This window comes from Centruroides vittatus, unplaced genomic scaffold (genome assembly GCF_030686945.1).
Source record: "Centruroides vittatus isolate TY-2023 unplaced genomic scaffold, ASM3068694v2 contig_488, whole genome shotgun sequence".
Classification (NCBI taxonomy): Eukaryota; Metazoa; Arthropoda; class Arachnida; order Scorpiones; family Buthidae; genus Centruroides; species Centruroides vittatus.
The window spans coordinates 328,979-349,791 of NW_027122276.1; the positions used below are offsets into that span (position 1 = coordinate 328,979).

Consider the following 20,813-nt stretch of genomic DNA (forward strand, 5'->3'; position numbering starts at 1 on the left):
TTTAACCTAGAAATATAAAGGTCAAGCTAAACAATTTGAATAAATTCTCAAAATTTTCAAGAACAGAACGTCAATCCTCAGAGAAAACTATAAAAAAATAAAAAAGAAAATATAGTGGATGATCGGTTAATGAATATAATCCGTTCCAAGACTATGTTCACTATCTGAATTGTTTGTTAACTGATTATTGAATTACCATAAATTTTTGTGGGAATTTCATTAATTCGTTCTGCTGACTCCAAAAAATAAATAAAAAATTATATACTTTCATACTGTGATTATTTATATGTAATAATAAACTAAAAGGAATCTCTCTATTTTTCGTGGATGGCACATCTTTGTTACTCAGATGCAATTTTCATTACTTCTTTATATACTAGAGTCTTTTGATTATATCTTTCTTAGCTAAGATTTATCTACTGTAGACTTGTTGAAATCATCTGCCTACAATATCAGACATCTTCTGTTCACTCTCTATCTTGGCTATTATCTCTTGCTTAGTTTCTACAGTGAACACAGTTCTTGATACACTACTCTTTTTAGGCCCTATAATATTATCAGTTTTTTAAATACAAATTTCAGAAAACTAAAATTAACTAGTGCAAAAAAAGGTTATGTATACAACTGTGAAAGTCTCATTCCATAAACCATGTGTAGATGCCATTAAAATATAGTTATACAAATCTTAAATGCAATATCGCTTCTTGTGTTTGTTCTGTGAGGTGTTCTTTGTCTGAACATAAAAGTCTTCTGCGAAAGTGTTTGTAGTCCAATTTGTTCAGTCTGAACTGTTCATTAACTGATCACCCACTGTACTTCAAGTTACATATTCAAAATGTTTGTTACTTTTTAATACTTTTTAAATAGCAGAATTCTATTTAATAAGTATTTTATGAATTTTTAAACTAAAATTATGCATTTTAGTTTAAAACTTTTCTGAAATCTACATGATTTAACAAAAACAATGATAATTTAAATTTTAGATTTTCTTTTAAATTTCAATGGTTGAACCCTTCTGGTATTTGTATAAAATGACACCTAGGAAATTATGTCATCTTAATGTAATTTTACACAGTGTACAGTACTTAATACTGTTAACTGTATATATAAACTTATTTGCAGTTAAAGTTCATTAAGATGCCACTGCTTGTTTAATTACAAAGTTGATGGTTTAGTGAGGTTGGTGGTCTATAAAAATGTTTATAACATTACAATGGAGAAAAAACAAATTTATTTTTTATATTACATATTATACTGCAATAAATTAAACATGTTGTGAACTGAATAAAGTATACTGAGTAAATGAAAATGATATAAACTTATGGAAGAAAATAAAATGTCTTCATACTTCTGCTATGTCCAATCACAGGGAACAATAGTCTTCCTTGCGTAGACAACCTTATATTAGTGGATATTCCTCTGCAAAAAAATATAGAAACAGTTTAAAACATCCTCTGATGACAAATCAATAATTAAAATAATACATAACAAAAATAGTTTAATTAAAATGGCTGATGGTATTTTACATATTTAAAACTCATGACTGGACATGGCAGAAGTATGAAGACATTTTAGTTTCTTCCATGAGTTCCATAATTATTCTAATTAAACAATGAAAAATGATAATACATTACCCCCCAAAAAACTCATTTCCAGACAAATTGTATAGCCTACATCTATGGTATATAAGAGACAAAAAAATGTGTTGAGAGTATAGAATGAGTACTTCTCCTATGCTCAGTTTGAATTGTCTGCTGTATTACTGTTACATGAAAACATAACTCAATTAATTATGAGTTATGTTTTTATGTAACAGTAATTAGGGTGCGACTATGCAGATGCGAATTTAGAGCAAGCGAGAGGTTGCGAGCAATTTAGTTTTTGCAAAGGAAAACTGTGCACAAGCGAGAAGTGAGAAATAACACTGGTGAGAGCGAATTTCTGATTCTCACACATATATGACAGGTTTTGATATTTATTGCGTCTCGCCTCTTCTCACTACATATTCTCACTCACTCAGAAAATTCACTTGCTTGCGTCTGCATAGTTGCACCTTAATTACTGAGTCTGAAGAATTGCCTTTAATTACTGGAGCTGAAGAATTTATCATTTAATATCTTTTGCTTCTTCTTGCCAATTCTTCTCAGCATGTTAACCAGTATTTCTTCTAACATAACCTTAATTGTTCCAGTTAATCACGTTCATACTTGTTCAAACGTTTTTGACCCATTCTGGGTCATCTTCAGGATATCGATGTAATAAAATAAACCAACGTGTGGAATTGGAACATTCAAATCGAATCCAGTCCAATTCAAATTACTATCAAACGGTTAAGCTTGCTAATGGAACGATTCTCTCGTGCTATGATGACGTCTGTGTGGAAATACTGTTATGAAGGGGAAAACACCTGGTAATTGAGTTGTAAGACATTAATTTAATGATTATGCGGCAAATTTACACCAAGATCTTCTCACGCGCCATATCGTCGTCATAGCACGAGAGAATCGTTCCATTAGCAAGCTTAACCGTTTGATAGTAATTTGAATCGGACTGGATTCGATCTGAACGTTCCAATTCCACACGTTGGTTTATTTTATTACAACGATATCCTGAAGATGACCCAGAATGGGTCGAAAACGTTTGAACAAGTATGAACGTGATTAACTGGAACAATTAAGGTTATGTTAGATGAAGTACATTCCTTTTTTTGTTTGATGTTCGTTTGAGTTAACCAGTATAATGATATGGCACATTATACTATTGTTTTACAATGTTTTTCCAAAAATGTTTGCACTTCCAACAGCCTCTTATTGGTTTCTTTGTGGGTTGTCTTATCATCATCCCTGATATCATTTTACCTACAATATAACCACCTTCATGACTAAAAACCAGAAGCAGACAGAGGTGGCCAAAATTAGCATGGGACTGACTTGACAAATCTGCAAAAGGATTTGCAATGTCTTGAAAGCTTTTAACATTCCAACATTGGGCATTATCTTTCCAAATATGTGACAATGGGATTTTTAATGAAAGAATGTTTCCCAAGGACCTTCCAGACACACGGGGAGTGGGTTAGCCATTCAGTCTCCAATTCAAACAAAACTTGATGAGCATATAGCTATTAACACAAACAGCTCCTTGTTCAAATAATAGGACCAACACTCAAGCATTTCTGGACCTCATCTAAGCAGACAATTTTCAGAGGCAAAATGTGCCTCTGAAAATTGACTGTTTAGCTTATAAGGCTTTGGAAATTTCGCATTTCCTGTCAACAGCAATAGCCAAGTGGGCAAGACACCAGGGATTAGAATGATACATAGGTTCAAACCTCACAATTTTTTTTTAATTTGTAGCATAATAATAGTAATGATACAGTAAAATAATTATTACTGTTATTACATTTAATGCTTATAAAACAAATTAAAGCAGTTGCAAAAAGTTGGAATTAAAAATACATATACTGTGTCACAATAGTGAATAAGCTTCAGAACATTATTGTGTATGGACAAAAAAGACAAGTCTTATGAAAATAGGCACAGCTTTTTATTCTTAATATTATAGACCATTTCCTCATGTACTCATGTTTGCTATATTTCAAATATAACAACACCACCATATCTGAAAATAAATATGAAGAAATAAAACTTTTATTTAACGACATGAAAGAGTTAAATCTACAAACACATGATTTTCACTAAACAGGAAATGACATCATGGTCTTTTGAATGCTTCAAATCAAAAATGACACTAGAGTTTTTTACTTAAAATTAACGTTTCTATAACCCTGCCAAGTATTTAAACATACACTTCTCTTAGATAATACATTATAAACAAGTATACAGGATGTATTATCATATTAATGTCATTTTGAGGCATCCTTAAAGTCCAAGGCCTTGTGAAAGTTTAATGCAAAATTAAAATTTACCACAAAGGTAGACAGGATACAATGATAAAAATAATTTGATATATTTTCACAATTAAAACAATTTTGCATTTTTATCTTATTTATACAGATTCTTAATTATGGATTCCAATGTCACGGTAATACAATAGTATGAGATTACAGCTAGAACAATAGTTTATATCCAAAGCTCAAGTACAGATCCCAATCACGACAATATGAGGCCCAAAACCTTAAAACTAAACTTATATACTAATTTAATACTAATGAAAGAGAACGGATAGAAATAAGAGGACAGAAAAAAATATATATAAAATAGGAATAGGGATACCCGGGGTTTTCGGCATATTGAACTATGCATATGATTGGGTGAGATACCACAAGTTATTCTCAAAAAAATGGCTCGTTCTCTAATCCAATACTTAGTATCAACGACAGTGGAAGAAAAAAACCACTACTTTTAAAACAGGATCCTTTTTCTTAACTTATTTCCAATATCTCCGGTCATTGCTAACGCGATTTGGAGCATTCTTGCCTCGTCCATACACTTCAATGTCCAGCAAAAGAATGACCCATCTGTTGTCTTCTTTGTCCTCAGGGTCCAGTCCACTTCTTTATTTCACACATTTCTCGGAACCGGTCCTCCCACCCCAAGGGACAGGGATTAGGTAAGAAAGTTCTAGAAGGAGTAGAACAATAGGATGAAGGGTAGAGAAGAACTAAACTAAACTTAAATTAATATTTACAAAAATATAGCATACAGCCACAGCCCCAAGCAAACACTACATTCATTCATGTATTAAAATAGTTTTGCACACTTCTTGACACATCTTGTTAGTTTCATGTTTCTCACTCACAGGCCTTTTCACTGAAAATCTCCCAACTGAAGTTCATTCACTCTTGTGGTTACAGTAAATGCCAACAGTAGCATTCAAGTCACATTTTCCTTTTGGTCATCAAGCAGTAAAATGAGCAGTGCCTACAAACTATAAAAAGGGGATGTACAGTACACAAACTATAAAAAAAAAAATCATCATACATTATGCAAGAAGCTTCAAATCCTAAGATTCAACATTCCCACAAAGCAGTGCTGGTTGCACTCAGAGCTAACGTGACCTTGAAAACAAGGAATGTGGTTTTCATCAGCTATGATGAAATTGCAAGGAATAATGGACAAATATAATTCTTTAGTTTCTTTTATATTTGCAGAGTAGGCTAGAAGTCATTAATTTTCTGTTTTGTTGATATTGGGATTTGGGGTCCCTTGGGGATAGAAAAAAAAGGCTGCCCAGACAAAAAGAGGGAGCACTTGCTCCAAATGTCCCAATACACAGACACCCCTGAGGAAAACCTATTATTAAGCTGTGTAGAAGTAAAAAACGTGTAATGGAATCTGATTCTGATTCATTGAATAAAGGTATACAGTTCAGTATACCTTTATTCATTCAGTATATCCTGCAAAAATATACTGAAGGAAATTTTTTGCATAGTGAGGAATCCAAATAGTGCTTGAGAAATGCTGTAAAGCAGTGCTTCCCAAATTTTTTCAAGCCACTACCCCTTGGTTTCATAAACTTATACCCAACGCCCCAATCCATTATCCCTTGTGTGAAAAAACTTTGGAAATATTCTTAGAAAAGCTTTTCTACAAACCTCACACTTTGTCCTTGTTGTACATTGTTCTCCACGTCTGGAAACCATTAAATACAATGTTTTTTCTTACCTGTTTTAACAAAAGAAAGTGAGAGATTGTCAGTGAGCAAACCCTTCACCTATGGTCGTCATTTGATCAGGACTCTGCCTCCAGTGCCTCCTGCCCCCTTGCTTTTTTTTGCCCCCTAGATTTACTCACTGCCTTCCAGGGGTGGTAGTGCCCACTTTTGAAACTACTGCTATATATGTTTTGATTAATATAGTGTAATAATAATATGAAAATAAACAAATTTTTTCTTTCCAAATGTGATTAACTGTTGAATTCACCTTATTTCCAATAATCCAGAAATCTCCTTAATCCAACACTGTTCTGGTTCCATATATGTTGAATTATTGAGTGTGTACTGTATTTTTTAAAATCAAAAGTAGTTCTAGTAAAACAGTTTTTTAAGTAAATATTAGATGATTTATTTATTTAATGTATTTTTCAAAATTTCCAAAAGTTTTAAAATATGATTGTTTAACAAGAACTTATCTTCTACAAAGTAGCTATCAGTGACTGAATTAAAATACAAAGATAACAGAAAGAACTGAGACTAAATATTCATCGATATTAAATGGTAGGGTCATATGTTGCCATCTGTGCTCTTTGCAGAATGCTGAAATAAAGCCAAACAACTGTTGAATTATCATACTATAAGCTTTATTTAAAATATAATTAATTTTATGTTTAAAGGTAACAATTTATGTATCATACGGTACATCGTTTAAATATTTAAAAAATTGGAACACGGCTGTATTTGATGGTTAGAAATTTTTAAACAATAAAACTGTTTTTTTTTTTTTTTTGTACATTCCTGAGGAGGGCCTCTAAAAGATAGCTGAAAACATTTGAGCATTAAAGTTCCTTGTTCATTTACTGCTGGAATTAGCATTTAGGTGTGAATTTTGTTAGTTTACTATAATGTTTTACAATACTGAATGCTAAGTAAAGTTCAAAGAAACTTTTGTCCTAAATTTGTCTATTAGAGTTCTCAGAAACATTAAAATTGAATTAGCATTTAAAATTGGAAAGTTTCATTTCAACTCTATTTTAACTTCAGGTTTGAGAGAGGAGGATTCTATACTGTAGTACAAAAATGTTGAAGCAAAATTATTTAAGCATTACTGTTGCAGGAAGTTGACAAAGGTTCAAAAAAGAAAGACATTGTAGCAAAGTATGGAATTCCTGTGAGTAGTTTATCAACCATAATAAAAAAAAGTCGCAAATCAGTTTTGAAATTAGCCAATGATTTAGACGAAACAGTTTTAATGTTCTTAATAAGAATGTAATTTTTTTGTTGTACAGAACAATTAAAAAATGTTTTCTTTGTTATATGTTTCAAAGTTTTTTTTAAATGAAAATGTAGTTAAAACTAACTTGTATTTTAATACACAATTTTATTTTATATTTAAGTAAGTTTATATTTCATTATTACTATAATTACCAAAAAGTGTTATTTCTATATAACAAAATTTCCCTATAGCAATTTTTTTTCAAAATTTAGCTTTTATTTATTCATGGTTGCTAATGGTATCTCATACATATATATATATATATATATATATAACAATCAATCCTCATTACAATTTTTATTAATAATACAGAATATATATGTTTTTTATATGTTAGATTTTAATTGACAATACATCTTATCATTATCTGCATTGTTGTATTTTGTAGAATGGATAAAGATGGAAATTTGACAATCACATTTGATGAATGGCGAGATTATCTTTTATTTCATCCTAGTTCTGAACTTCGTGATATTATTAAATACTGGAGGCATGCTACAGTAAGTAAAAGTACAATTTATACTAATATTTTAAGATAATTGTAAGATTTAGATTTTTGTTAAACTTAATGTCTGATTATCATGTGATGGTGGTGATTTTTTTTTTTTTTTTTTAATAATTAAAAATACAAAATAATCATCATCATTCATCAAAAAGAATTAAATTCAGATAGAAGTTATGCTTGCAAATTTTATTAGAAACAAACTTTTTTACATACATTCAAACCAAGTTAAACATTTGAAATGCAGAGCATTCTACACTTTAATGACTTAATTTCATTTATATTAAGAATTTAAATTTTTTTTAAACACATTTCTAAAAATTAAATATTAAAAAAGGTAAAATCAAAAAATTAAACACATTGAATGGTTATATAGTTGAATGTAAAAATTAAAGATTATAAGGCTATCAATGCTTGCCACAATTGTGGCAGATTTAGTTTGTCTTTGTTATTAATTGCAAACTTTTTGCACCTTATAAATTTCAACAGCTTTGTCTGTTCTGAGTTTTTTGTATGTTGTAAACTGTATTATTTTCATATTTTCATTTTCTTTCCCCCACTGGGGGACACCTTGAGCTCACTTACAAATTGGACCATTGTTGTAGCATACCTTTTTGGAGTCATAAATTGAATGTGAAATTGCACTGCAGCAAGACCAAAGTGAAGAGAAATATAAGCTATTTTATAAAGATTTCTTCTAAAATTACCGTATTTTACAAACTATAAGATGCACTTTTTTCTTCAAAAAATTGCCTCCAAAATTCAGGTGCGTCTTATGGTCCGTAGCGTCTTATAGGTATTTTTAAAAAAAATTGCTTAAAAATTAAGGTGCGTCTTATAGTCCATAAAACACGGTACTTTTGAAGGTGTAGAAGGAAAAAATTTGCATGTTTATATAAAGATCAATAGATCACTGTAAAAAGAAAAATGTGAGTAGGCCTTAAATGATAAATTAGTAACAAATAAATGTGTTTAGAATATACATATAGGAAAAGTTTTGGAGTTTTTTTAAAATTAAAATTTCCCTTTAGCATGAGTAGGTTTTAAAAATTTAATTTTATTAAGAAATGAAAAAAGATTTATTTTATAAAAAAATTAAAAAATTATAGATTTAAGATATCCTTGAGAAAAGGTCTCAGGGGGAAAAACCAATAAAAAGTAATGTAATAAAAAATACAAAAAAGAAGAAAATATATTTAATGAATAGTCTTCACCCAATATGAATATACTTATAAACTCTTTGTGCCATATCAGACCACCTGGTGCAGGTTAATAAGTGGTTAGTAATGTGCCAAGGTGTATCCTGGGGAAAGTTATAACCACAGTGGTTCCCCATTGCCTTCTCTGGTGTGTAATGTTACACAAGGGGAAATGCCTTCCAGGAGGTCTTGTAAGGGAAACTGGTCCCTATTCAGGTATTACTAACATGAAGAAAACCCGGAAAACTCCATGTGGCCGGCCTGTCCGAGCGTGACATGAACTCGCGACCGAACTCCCAGTGTTTAGCGACAGAACCACTCAGCCACTGGTGGGAACATACTTATATACAATGTAACAAAATCAAAATAATTATATATATATACACACACACACATACATACACAGTGGAACCTTGCTTAATGAGTACCTCGCATAACGAGCAAAATAAATTGTGAAAAAATGACTCACTCAATGAATGAATTTTCTCATAACGAGTGGCAAGGAGAGGTGAAGTCTTGGATTGTGTGCATGCTCCATCTAGCACTTGTTCAGCTTGCATCATAGTGTCACATGTGATCACACATTTTTCCAAACTTTTTCCAACGGATATTACATATAAACATCAACAACCATAGCCCATATAATAAACCCGCCAAATGATATGCCAAATTCTTGGGCTATGTAAAGACTATAATTTCATATTAGAAATCAATTAATTTGACTAGAGGTAGGTAGTTATGCTGCCATCTTGTATTAAATTTAATGACTGATTCCAAATTAAATTCCAGAAATGTCTAAATTAAAAATTAATTATTTATAATTATTAAATTTAATACGAGATGGAAACATAACTGCCTACCTCTAGTCAAATTAATTCATTTCTAATATTTAATTATAGCCTTTTCAAAGCCCAAGAATTTGGCATATCAGTTGGTGTGTTTATTGGACAAATTATCTGATTTTTTTTTTTTTTTTTTTTTTTTTTCTGCAAAGCAAAATTGCATTTCAAGTTGGTTCATTCTGCACTACAAGAAAAGATGATGATTCATGCTCCTTAATAATGTTTATTGTATAATTTTCTTTGAATAAGCGTTATACATAAAATATTTGAGTATTTTTTTTTTTTTTTTTGGCATGGAATGCATTATTGTATATTACATTAATTTTTATGGGAAAAATTGTTTTGCTTAACGAGTGTTTCACATTACGAGTAAGACTCTGGAACGAATTATGCTTGTTAAGCGAGGTTCCACTGTATATCAATATAAATATACTATATTTTTTTTTTAAAAAAGAAGAAAAACCATAATTAATTAATTAGTGTAGTTATAAAGAAATTGTAACCTGAAAAGTAACTACTTTAACACAATTCTGTCCCTCTTCAGTTTAAAACTGAAGAGGGACAGAACTGTCCAAAAATGCGTAGTCAAACCTGTTTTTTGCGGTAGATAGGGACCGCATAAAAAAACGCATTAAAAAAATCGCACGAAACTTCACGAGTGGCTATAAAAAATAGTTTTCGCAGCACAATTAAAAAAATATTTTTTTTATGCGGTGAATAGAGACTGCATAAAAAAAGTCTCACATAGAAAATAACTCGTTTTAAAATCGTAGTCTTAGTTTCTAAGGAAATTGCCTTACTCTTCGCTTTGTTTTTGCCCTTATTTATTTTCAGGGATTATGTCTAAACATAAAATAAAAATCTTAAAATTTTATATCTAAATAGAAAAAATAATACAATACATTTACCTTCGATTTACGCTTTGAAATGAATCTTATCTTAATGGTCCAGGAATGTGAAAGCACTTTGAAGGTTTAATTAACGTAATTAAAACACACGTAGAATTTATTGACAACAGATATCAGCACTTGACTGCATTGTCTTGTCTATTGTGTTTTACATATTTTTGTCCAGGTGGTGTTTTGTTGACTTAAAAAATAAATTATTTCTTTTTTCGCATATTTATGCAATAATATTACTATAATAAGTTCATTTAGCTATAATAAGTCAACGTGAGACATGACAAAACGCACGAGACTAGTCGCCAACTATACCGCACAAATAAAAAAATCGCACAAAAAAAGACCGCATAAAAACAGGTTTGACTGTATTTAATAAAGTAGAACAACTAAATGTCTCTTGGTGTTCAATTGAAAACATTCTCCTAAAGATGTGATAAGTCCTCAGATTAGAAGCCAATATAGAAGCTTGAAAAGATTAAGCAGTGATATAATTTAATTCAGCAAGTGTTTGGCTTGAAAAACACTGAGCTGAATAAATTTCAGATATGGAATCCTGAATCAGATACCTCCAAAGTGGATTGTAGATTTAATGGTTGACAACTTTTTGCCTTGTCATGACAGAGGAATTAAATAGTCTAATTTAAGTTTGAGCTTAGATATATTTGTGACCACATTTTAGGAATTGGTGTATTTTTTCTGGAACTATGGTGCCAGAGTAGTGCAGTATAGAATAGTAAACAACATAATATAAGATGTAAGATCAATGGTTTCATATATTTGCTATATATAAGTTACAACTAACAAGGGGACCTTAAGGTCTCGGAAATTCAGTTTGGGATGAGACTTCGCAGGTTTGTAGTATACCTCAAGGGTGTCCACCTAGAAAAATTTTAAAGTGCACTAGCCAGAAGATTCCGAGAAAAAGGGCTTTAAAGTTTTAAGTGCAGCTCATATACTGATCGATTTTACATTCTCGCAGCACGGCGAAATGGCTGAGTCTGTAGCAAACTTTCTTGCCACGCGGGTGAGCTAGGTTCGCGCCTACCTTTGGCTAATTTTTTTTTTTTTTTTTTTTTTTTAAATTGTTATAATTTTTAAAACAACTTTTAAATAAAGTTAATGACCTAAAAGTATTATTAATTAAATCATAAATAATTTTATTTTATTTATGAAATGACTGTTACAGCTAATTAAAATGTGAATTAAAGATAATATTTTATTTTTAAAAAGTTGAATAATTTCAAATGCATTTTTAATGGAGGTAAATTAAACCTTTAATTACTATTGTCATTAAAAAGTTATTACAAATTTTAAGTTATTATAAGCTGTGGAGAGGTTAAAAATATTCGTTGAAAGATAAGCAGATGGTCAGGAATTTTGAAGACTAACGGAACTAGTCGAACAATGGTCCTTATCTGCTACAGTACAATATATACAGGTTTACCCACCCTTATTCCTCTAGAAACTCGATCTAACGTGCCAGTTCATTCTTGACTTTCGCAGGATTGGAGCGTTCTATACTGTGAAATATTATCAAAATTTTTAAAATATTGTGAATTGAAAATGTCTGTTAATGGAGAAATCGCAAAAGTATCAGAAGATGCAAATGAAATCAGTCAAGATTCATTATACAGTGAAAACTCAAAGTTGAGGTTAAAAGATGCAGTCGTTTATTACAAAAGCTTGCTTGCTGAAAATAATTTGACTACATCAGAATCTTCAACTTTAATTTCTTGTGAAGCAATGTTGATGGGTGAAGAAATTTACGAATGTACTATGGACATGCTGGCTGAAAAAATACTTGACTGATGAAGAACTTGTTCATGAAAATGAAAACTGTGACGAGGAACCTTTTGAAAAAGTCGAAGACCATAGCTCATCAGATGAATATGAACCAGAAGAAAAAAAGAAGAGAGGTAGACCATCTTTCTTTGGATTACAAAGTTAAAGTTGTTAATATTGCAAAGGCTCACCCCACATGGAATTTACGAACATTGCAAAAAAAAGGATGCAGCTGATTAAAAAAGAAGGAATATTTATCCCAATGGGAAAAAGAAATAAAAAAAGGAGGAAATCAATTTGATAAGTACGCAACAATTGATTCCTGGACACATGATCGTTTTGTTGAAACCCGAGAGAATTATCAACAAGTGACAACTCAGAATTTACAACAGTGGGCTTTAACAGCAGCACGACAGTTTACAGATTTTCAATTTAAAGCTTCTGACAGCTGGGTTCATAAATTCAAAAAGAAGCATGGAATTCGTCAACGAAAAGTGACAAAATGTTTTTCAAAAAAAGAAACCGCGACAATCGAAGAAACCTTGGCTTCTGCAGACATTTTTCGAACCCAGACGTTGAAATTGATACCGAATTTCAACAAAGATTTTGTTATCAACACTGACCAGACAGTAAATACTCTGCAAAAATTTACCTAACTCATTTTGCTCTCTATTTTTATGACTCTCTGACAAAATACTTCAATTTCGGTTGTTTTCTCTTTCCAGGATGTCAGTATCAGTCGGTGTACAACAGAACTCTGGATGTAAAAGGAAGCAAAATTATTTTCGTCAAAAGGCACGACATGGATAAACTGATGCATACATATACCGCTCAATATGCTGTTACTCTGTCTGGAAAAGTCCTACCTCAAGTATTTGTTTGTTTACAAGAAGCAACCGGTAACTTTGGTCCCAGAGTTCAAAAAACAGTAAATGAATATGCACAAAAATATAAAAATGTCGTAATAACGTCCTCGAAATCTGGGAAACTAACGACACGACTTTATATTGACTTTCTCAACCGTTGTTTAAAGTCTTATGTAGGAAAAGAACAGTTTCTATTAATTATTGACTCTTGGGGTGGCCAAACAAAGCCTGAATTATATGACGAAATCTTTCAGGATGATGAAAAATCACCGACTTGTACAATTAAAGTAATTCCACCAAAATGTACTCCTCTTGTTCAACCTTGCGAAGTATATTTTTATAGACAGGTAAAAAATCTAATAAAACGTATACAAAATTGCGCGTATCTGATTGAAAATAATAGAGAAATAAACTCCCGTGAAGACTGTATAAAAATACAATCAATAGTGCATCATCAACTGTCATCGCCAATTTTTAATGAAATGATCCGGTATGCCTGGTACGCTTCCAGGCTTTCTGATGAAAGAGAAATTTTTATGAATGTCAACGAAGTATGTTTTCCAATAGATCTTTTAAAGAAAGGTTGTTCGTGTAAACAATCATCCTTCATAAATTGTGCAAGATGTCAAAATAGTTTTTGTTTTCAATGTTTTTATGATAATTATCATTCTGGTGCTTGTATGTAAAGTAAAAAAATTGACAAAGACGATATTGTAAAAATTTTTATATAAATAAAACCCTACCCGAAAATTTGTTATAGTGGTAATTAAAGCTTTAATTTACCTCCATTAAAAATGCATTTGAAATTATTCAACATTTTAAAAATAAAATATTATCTTTAATTCACATTTTAATTAGCTGTAACAGTCATTTCATAAATAAAATAAAATTATTTATGATTTAATTAATAATACTGTTAGGTCATTAACTTTTAAATAAAGTTGTTATAATTTTTAAAACAATTTAAAAAAAAAAAAAGAAAAAAAATTAGCCAAAGGTAGGCGTGAACCTAGCTCACCCGCGTGGCAAGAAAGTTCGCTACAGACTCAGCCATTTCGCCGTGCTGCGAGAATGTAAAATCGATCGGTATATGAGCTGCGCTTAAAACTTTAGAGCCCTTTTTTTGGAATCTTCTGGTTAGTGTACTTTAAAATTTTTCTAGGTGGACACCCTTGAGGTATACTACAAACCTGCAAAGTCTCATCCCGAACTGAATTTCCGAGATCGTAAGGTCCCCTTGTAAGTTATTTTTTCTTTTAATACTGAATACATGATATCACTAAAACTACAAACTAAGTTTTTATCATTTTAAAAAGTGACACTGATATTTCTGGAAGCTGAAACAGGCTTATTACAGGATTCTAATGTTGTTATAAAGACTTCTAGAGAAAAAATGGTTTCCTTGTAATCCATACATTGTTTGAGTGGGGATGCTTCATTTTCAGTGTATAAAGTAGGATGTGGGAAGAACAATCTTTGAACTAAGGTATTAATGTATGTAAATTTGGCATGAGAATATCCTACTTTGCTTATTGCTGTATCCACTAATTATAGCTCTTTATGTACTAAGAACTGAGATAAGTGATATAAATGGGTCCTGCATATAAGGGCAGTGACTTATCCACCTTAGCCTTTCAGTCACCTGGCTATGTAGATAGTAGCTGAAAGGATGTAGCAGGGATGATATATGGGTATAAACTTATGGTATACTGTATAGCAAAGACCCTTAGATCTTTCCATTTGTAGAACCTCTAACAAGGCAATTTTACCTGCTTTTTCCACTTCTATGATGAATGATATAAAAGGATATACAACAGACAAAGTTGTATAAAGTGTATTAAGAAAAACGTGGAATATAGAAACTGTATAAAAGTTACAACTATTAATCATATCCTTATAAACACACAAAACAATGACGTGAACAAGTTATATAGTGTTATGTTTCCATTTGCATTCAATCTAAAAAGTTTGTTAATGATTTTTGAATAAATTTTCAATGTATAATATTCATTTACGAATTCCTTTTTGGAGTATGTTGATGCATTCATTCAAACTGTATTTGTATTCTGAATATGTTCTTCATTGTCTAAAGATGACAATAATGTAATGTTGAAAGTACTTGCATATATCTATTTTGTTTGAATTAAAGTAGTGTAACACTGAAAGAAGTGGTTGTTTTTTATTGCTTTTACAATTTTGGCATCAAATTTGATTATCATCTTAGTAACTCATGGAAACTGCAAAAATAAACACTTCTCATTTCTAAAAACAAGGGAGCATTGGCTCAAAGAATGTATTCAGTTACATTTTCTCAAACGGTATTTCCATCAATATGATTTAATACCCAAATGTATTTCTTTCCAAGTTGTGTTAGACCATTATTGCCAAGAGTTGAATTCAAATTATTAGCAATGCTTATCAGTGAAATAAAAAATATTTTTAAAAAATTTTAAAGAAACACTTTTCATTCACATAAATGCACTAAAAAGTAAAAAATACATTTGTTTTTAGCTTTTACAGTATTCTTACAAGATGACCAGACGTCCTCTCCAATTTGAACAAGACTTTGTGAGCATGTAGCCTTAAACACAAATAGTTCCTTGTCCAAATAATAGGACCCACTTCTCAAGCATTTCTGAAAAATGGGCCTCTGAAAATTGAATGTTTAGCTTACAAGTCTGAAAGCTGTACATATTGTAAGAATGGCAGTAGCCAAGTGGATAAAGTTCTAGATGCTAGACCTACATGATATTGGTTCAATCCTTTGTGAGTTTTGTTTATTTTATTATTTACTGTATTATTAGTATTATTACTACTATTCTTATTCCTCATGTAAGCTTCAGATATGGTGATATTGTTTTATTTGAAGTGTAACAAACATAAGCATATGAGGGAATTGTCCATAACATTATCAATTAAAAGAAAAAAACTAACTATGCTATCCTATTTTCATATCAAGGACTTGTCTTTTTTGTTCATGAAGAGTAATGTCTGAGGCTTATTCACTTGTGCTGACAGAGTATGTAACCATGAGCCAAAATTTTTAATTCTTTATATTTATTTTCAAATTTTATTTAACAACATAGAGTTAAATCTACAGAAACTTCATTTTTGCTAAACAGGAAATGACAGCATGATTTTTAATTTCATTTCATAAGATCTAAATGTGAGGAATAAGAATAGTAATGATAATGCTAATGATACATTAAAATAATAAAATAACTATGCTACATATTTTTTTTATTTGAGAAAAAAAAAACTAAAGTCACCTAGAATTGAGCCCATATCAAGTAGTTCCAGCGTCTAGAACTGTATCCACTCAGCCATAACTATGCCATTCTTATGATATGTAAAACTTCCAGACTTATAAGCTGAATGCTCAATTTTCAGAGGCTTGTTTTTCAGAAATGCTTGAGAAGTAGGTCCTATTTGGACAAAGAACTATTTGCATTTAAGGCTACATGCTTGCTAAGTTTCATTCAAATCAGAGAGGACAATGTCTGGCCATCTCCTTGTTAGTATTATGTGGCCAAAAATAAAAACATGGGACATGCTTTTATTTTGGGCTGCATAATACTAAGAATATTGTAAAAGCTGAAAAAAGTATTTTTTTTTTTTCTTTTTTAGCTTTCTAAATGTGAATGCCCCACTTCATGTTTAGAAATACACTGATACCTCATACTTCAAATTTAATTTATTCCTGGAGGCCATTTGAAGTTGAACAAAATTATCCCATTAGAAATAATGGAAAGTCAATCTATTCCCAGACCCTAAACAATTCCCATTTTGATAAACTTAAAACAGCAAATACATATAATTAAGGTAAAAATAACAGGATTAAATCTCTTAATAATAAATTAAAATATGAAAGCAATGAACAAAATATGTAACTACTATATAATAAACTGAAAAGTGCATTTATTGGTCACACTGTCAACTTTGTCATACTAATCATTTCCTCCACTTATGTAGTGCTTTCATGCTTCACATAAGTTCCTTTTACATCAGTCATTGATAATACAATCTTTAGACTTAATTGCTTCTGCATTTTTTTCAGATATCATAGTACATAAGTAAAGATTATATCAGGTCAAACAAAGTTTTTGTGTATTTTTAACAGCTGTCCTTATTTAAATTTCACAAATATTGTAAATAAATCTATGTTAACATTAACACATTATTGCCAAGCTGAGATTGTATTCTTTATTCAGAAACTTATTTTAAACTTTTTACTCACATTTTGTTTGAATAAAATCAAGTCAAAATGTTTTTGGATAAAAAGCATACTTGCCATATTATGCTTTGTGAGTTTCAGAAAGGAAATAATGCTGTATTAATGGTAAAAAAAAAATTTGTAATATGTATGATGAGGATCTTGAACTTTGAATGTGCCAAATGTGGTTTAAAAAGTTCATTTGGAAAATTTTGAACTAAAGGATACAAAACACACGGATGTGCACAAAAGCTGTTGATGATGAAAATTCAAAGGAAGAAAATATTTTAAAAAATTGACTGATAACACACAATACAGTATAAATAACCAAACACTCCAAAACTAAGGCAAAAAAAAGCACTGAACAAACATGAGCATAAAGGGAGAGTGAGAGATGACTTTGGGTGCACAATAGATTACATTTATGCTTTGAGCACATTATTTGAACTCTGAAGCAAATATTTGTCAAATTTAGCAATTAAACTATGAAAAATTTAAGTTAGTCATTTAAAGTACAATGTACAGTACAGTACCACTGTATTATTAGTTAAACTTTCTATCAATTTTTATGGTTTCCTGTGAGTGAGGCACTCTTAGGAAGCCAAATTATCTTTCAAACATTGGTTATCCACCTGAAATTATGGTAATAATAATCATCAGATTAATAGGCATTTTTAAACTCTTTACATATTATCAGCCACATATTGAGGTTGATAATAAGAAATCATTATCAGTCTTAACCAATGTTTTAACCATTTTAAACTAACATATTGTGAACAAATGGTTAAAATTTTATTTCTTTTTTCAATTATGTTACTTGCTGTTAAAAGGCAATAGTAGGAAAATAATTTTCACTGTACTTATTAGTACTTATCAATAGTAATTGTTAAAAACTGCATAACTTGAAGATTTATTTATAATAATTTACTTATAGATAAAAATAACTACCTATTAAATTCAAACTTATAAATTTAAAAATTATTTTGAAAACATTTAATTAGTTTGAAAATTTCATTCATTATATGAGATGATCTTTTGATGTTTTTTAAAAAGTTATAATTTTTTTTAACATTTCAAATGATTATGCTTTATCATAATAAATTGCTTTATCAAGTAATTGAGATTTCATTTGTAATGAAGTTATTTGTAGTTGACTATTACTTTTATTTCTATACTAAAATTGATCATATTCACATCATAGAATGGCATACATTTTCTTTGAAACTATTATTTAATCTATGACTTCAGAATTTGCATTTGAGAATTACCATGTCTAATTGTCTGGTATGTTTTTCTACATTAACTACAATAAATGAATTTAATAACTAGACTTTGGCATAAATAAGTGTTAAGTTTCTTTTTTTTTAATTTGTTACAAAATCTACAAATTTGGAGGTAAGTTTGAATACATGAGATGACTTTTAGCAAGCTTGGACTAATTTAAATATTTTATGATATGAGTATTATGAATGATTGAATAATATAAAAATAACATTAGTTGTCTTTATATATTGTTTATAGAATAAACTGAATATACTTCATTATCAATACAAGGAAAAATATTAAAAATAGATCAAATTTAATCTAATATTAATTTATATTATATAGAAATATAACAGCCTACTACGTATTTTCTTATTAATTCTTTTTTTTTTTTTTCTTAATTAAAACAATTATTTATTTACACACTGTGTCTGCTGATGTGAAAAGTAATAATTCTTCTACATTATTGTATCTTGAAAATTCCTAACTAATAAATAATATAGGTATCCCTCATAAAACACAGTTTCACTCTAACACAGTTTGAGAATTTGGAAAATCATCTTACAAAATTTTACAATTTTTAAGAGCAAAGACCATTATTCAATATTTCTTTATTTTTGAATAAAATGTGTGTGTTGTCTCAGATTTAGAACTGATAGGAAAGCCAAGACAAGGAGGATGAAAAATTGCACTATCAACCAGGTGTTGTCATCATTGCTTTTAGAGTTTAGCATTTAAGGCTGCCACTGTGTTTGGTTTTTATAGATTAAATAAACTTTGCTAAATATAACAAGTAAACATGTTTAGGCAAGTGTTATTAAAGTTTTTTTAACTGTAGGTAACTAATCATTTGTAATAATAACAAATGAAATACAGCAGTATATTGGTAATTCTGGGAAAAAATCATTCCTTACTTGACTGAACAAATGTGACTTGCTAGAACAAATTTTTGATTAATAATAAACTTTTAGTTTGTCATCCATAAAAAATTATGATAAAAATAAAAATCCAGGAATGAGTTGGTTAACTTTCTCGGTAACATTTGGTGGTGCCATCTGTTATGATATTTTATTTAAAAGCTTAATTTTTGAGGGCAGGGATGTATAGTATAAATAATTGTAAATGCTATTAATGAGTAAATCATCATTAAGTCTGACCTTTCTGAAGCTAAAGGAGGGTTGTATATATGTCCCCACCTCCTTGACCTTTAATCACCAAACATTTAAAAGTTTCAATTTCCCTAATAAACAAACCTTCTTGCAAAATTTCAGAAATTTTTGACAAAAAGTACAGGAGTTATTAAGCTTCAAAGAGGGTGAACAAAATTGTGCCCCCCACACAGAAATTACCCCTGAATGTCTTTGTATTTCTGTATATTCAAGGTCTCCAGTCCAAAAATGTAAAAATCTGGGGGGGTCATTTTTCACAGATTGCCATACTTTCTCTGTTACATATAACAGCTAGGAAAGTAAAAATGAAGAAATTGCTAATATTTCTGATCAAGAGCAACAAAAAAGCTCAGCGAATGACAATATTTTATAAAAAGAAAACTCCCATGTCTAATTAAAATTAATATTGTGCAAAACAGTATTTTTAATTGTGATTGTTAGTTAATTATTGATCAGAAATAAATTATTGGTTGCTTTAATAAACATATTACTCTTAGTAACAAAAACAGAATAGTATACTTTTGTTAACTTTTGGAGCCTAATGCCTTGTTTTGTATTAGTCCTTTCTTTTGTATAGCGTGGATTCACATTAATTCTATCCCGGGATAAAAATAATTAATTCTAAGATATATTTTATATTTAAAAACAAATAATTACTGTATATCATTTGATTTTAAGTAATTTAATACATTCTGCAACCTGCAAAATCATATTCATAATGCTGTGTAAGATATATATTAAAAATTACCTTTGAATTATGTAGAAATTTTCACAAATAGAAGAAATTTATTAAAGTTTACTGGAAACTACATACAACAACAAAAATAAATGCTTTTGAATTGAGTTAAAAACTTAGAAGTTTGATATAAGTTCATTTCATTTTTTAAGTTTGAAAATAATTTTCAATATTTAAATAAAACATAATACAAAATATTGTTATAAAAATTTATAAGATTTTGAAAACCAAACACGGTCAAAATTCCCTTTCCAATTCACTGGATGTGGGTGGAATTGTCTTTAATGCATTTAAGAGAAGACAAATGTTACATGTTTTTTCACCTGTAGCGTCGAAGATTTCTAGTTCATTTTCGAAATGTGCTGCAGTACATCTTTTGCTCTCAAGTATTCTTGATTTGTCTACCTCGGCTGCTTTAAAAGCGTTATCAAACTTATAGCCCAATAATTC

General features: G+C 29.9%; 1 protein-coding gene across 2 annotated transcripts in view; it reads left to right on the plus strand.

The window, feature by feature from the left end:
• SCaMC (Short Calcium-binding Mitochondrial Carrier) overlaps window positions 1-20,813 on the plus strand; it is a 102,061-nt gene that overhangs the window by 32,688 nt on the left and 48,560 nt on the right. For both annotated transcript variants that reach the window (XR_010881171.1, XM_067273770.1), the window contains exon 4: window positions 7,278-7,389. Coding sequence is in view for 1 of the 2 variants with exons in the window: in XM_067273770.1 (XP_067129871.1) it covers window positions 7,278-7,389 (112 nt within the window). In the remaining variant the exon portion in view is untranslated. The remainder of the gene's footprint in view (window positions 1-7,277; window positions 7,390-20,813) is intronic.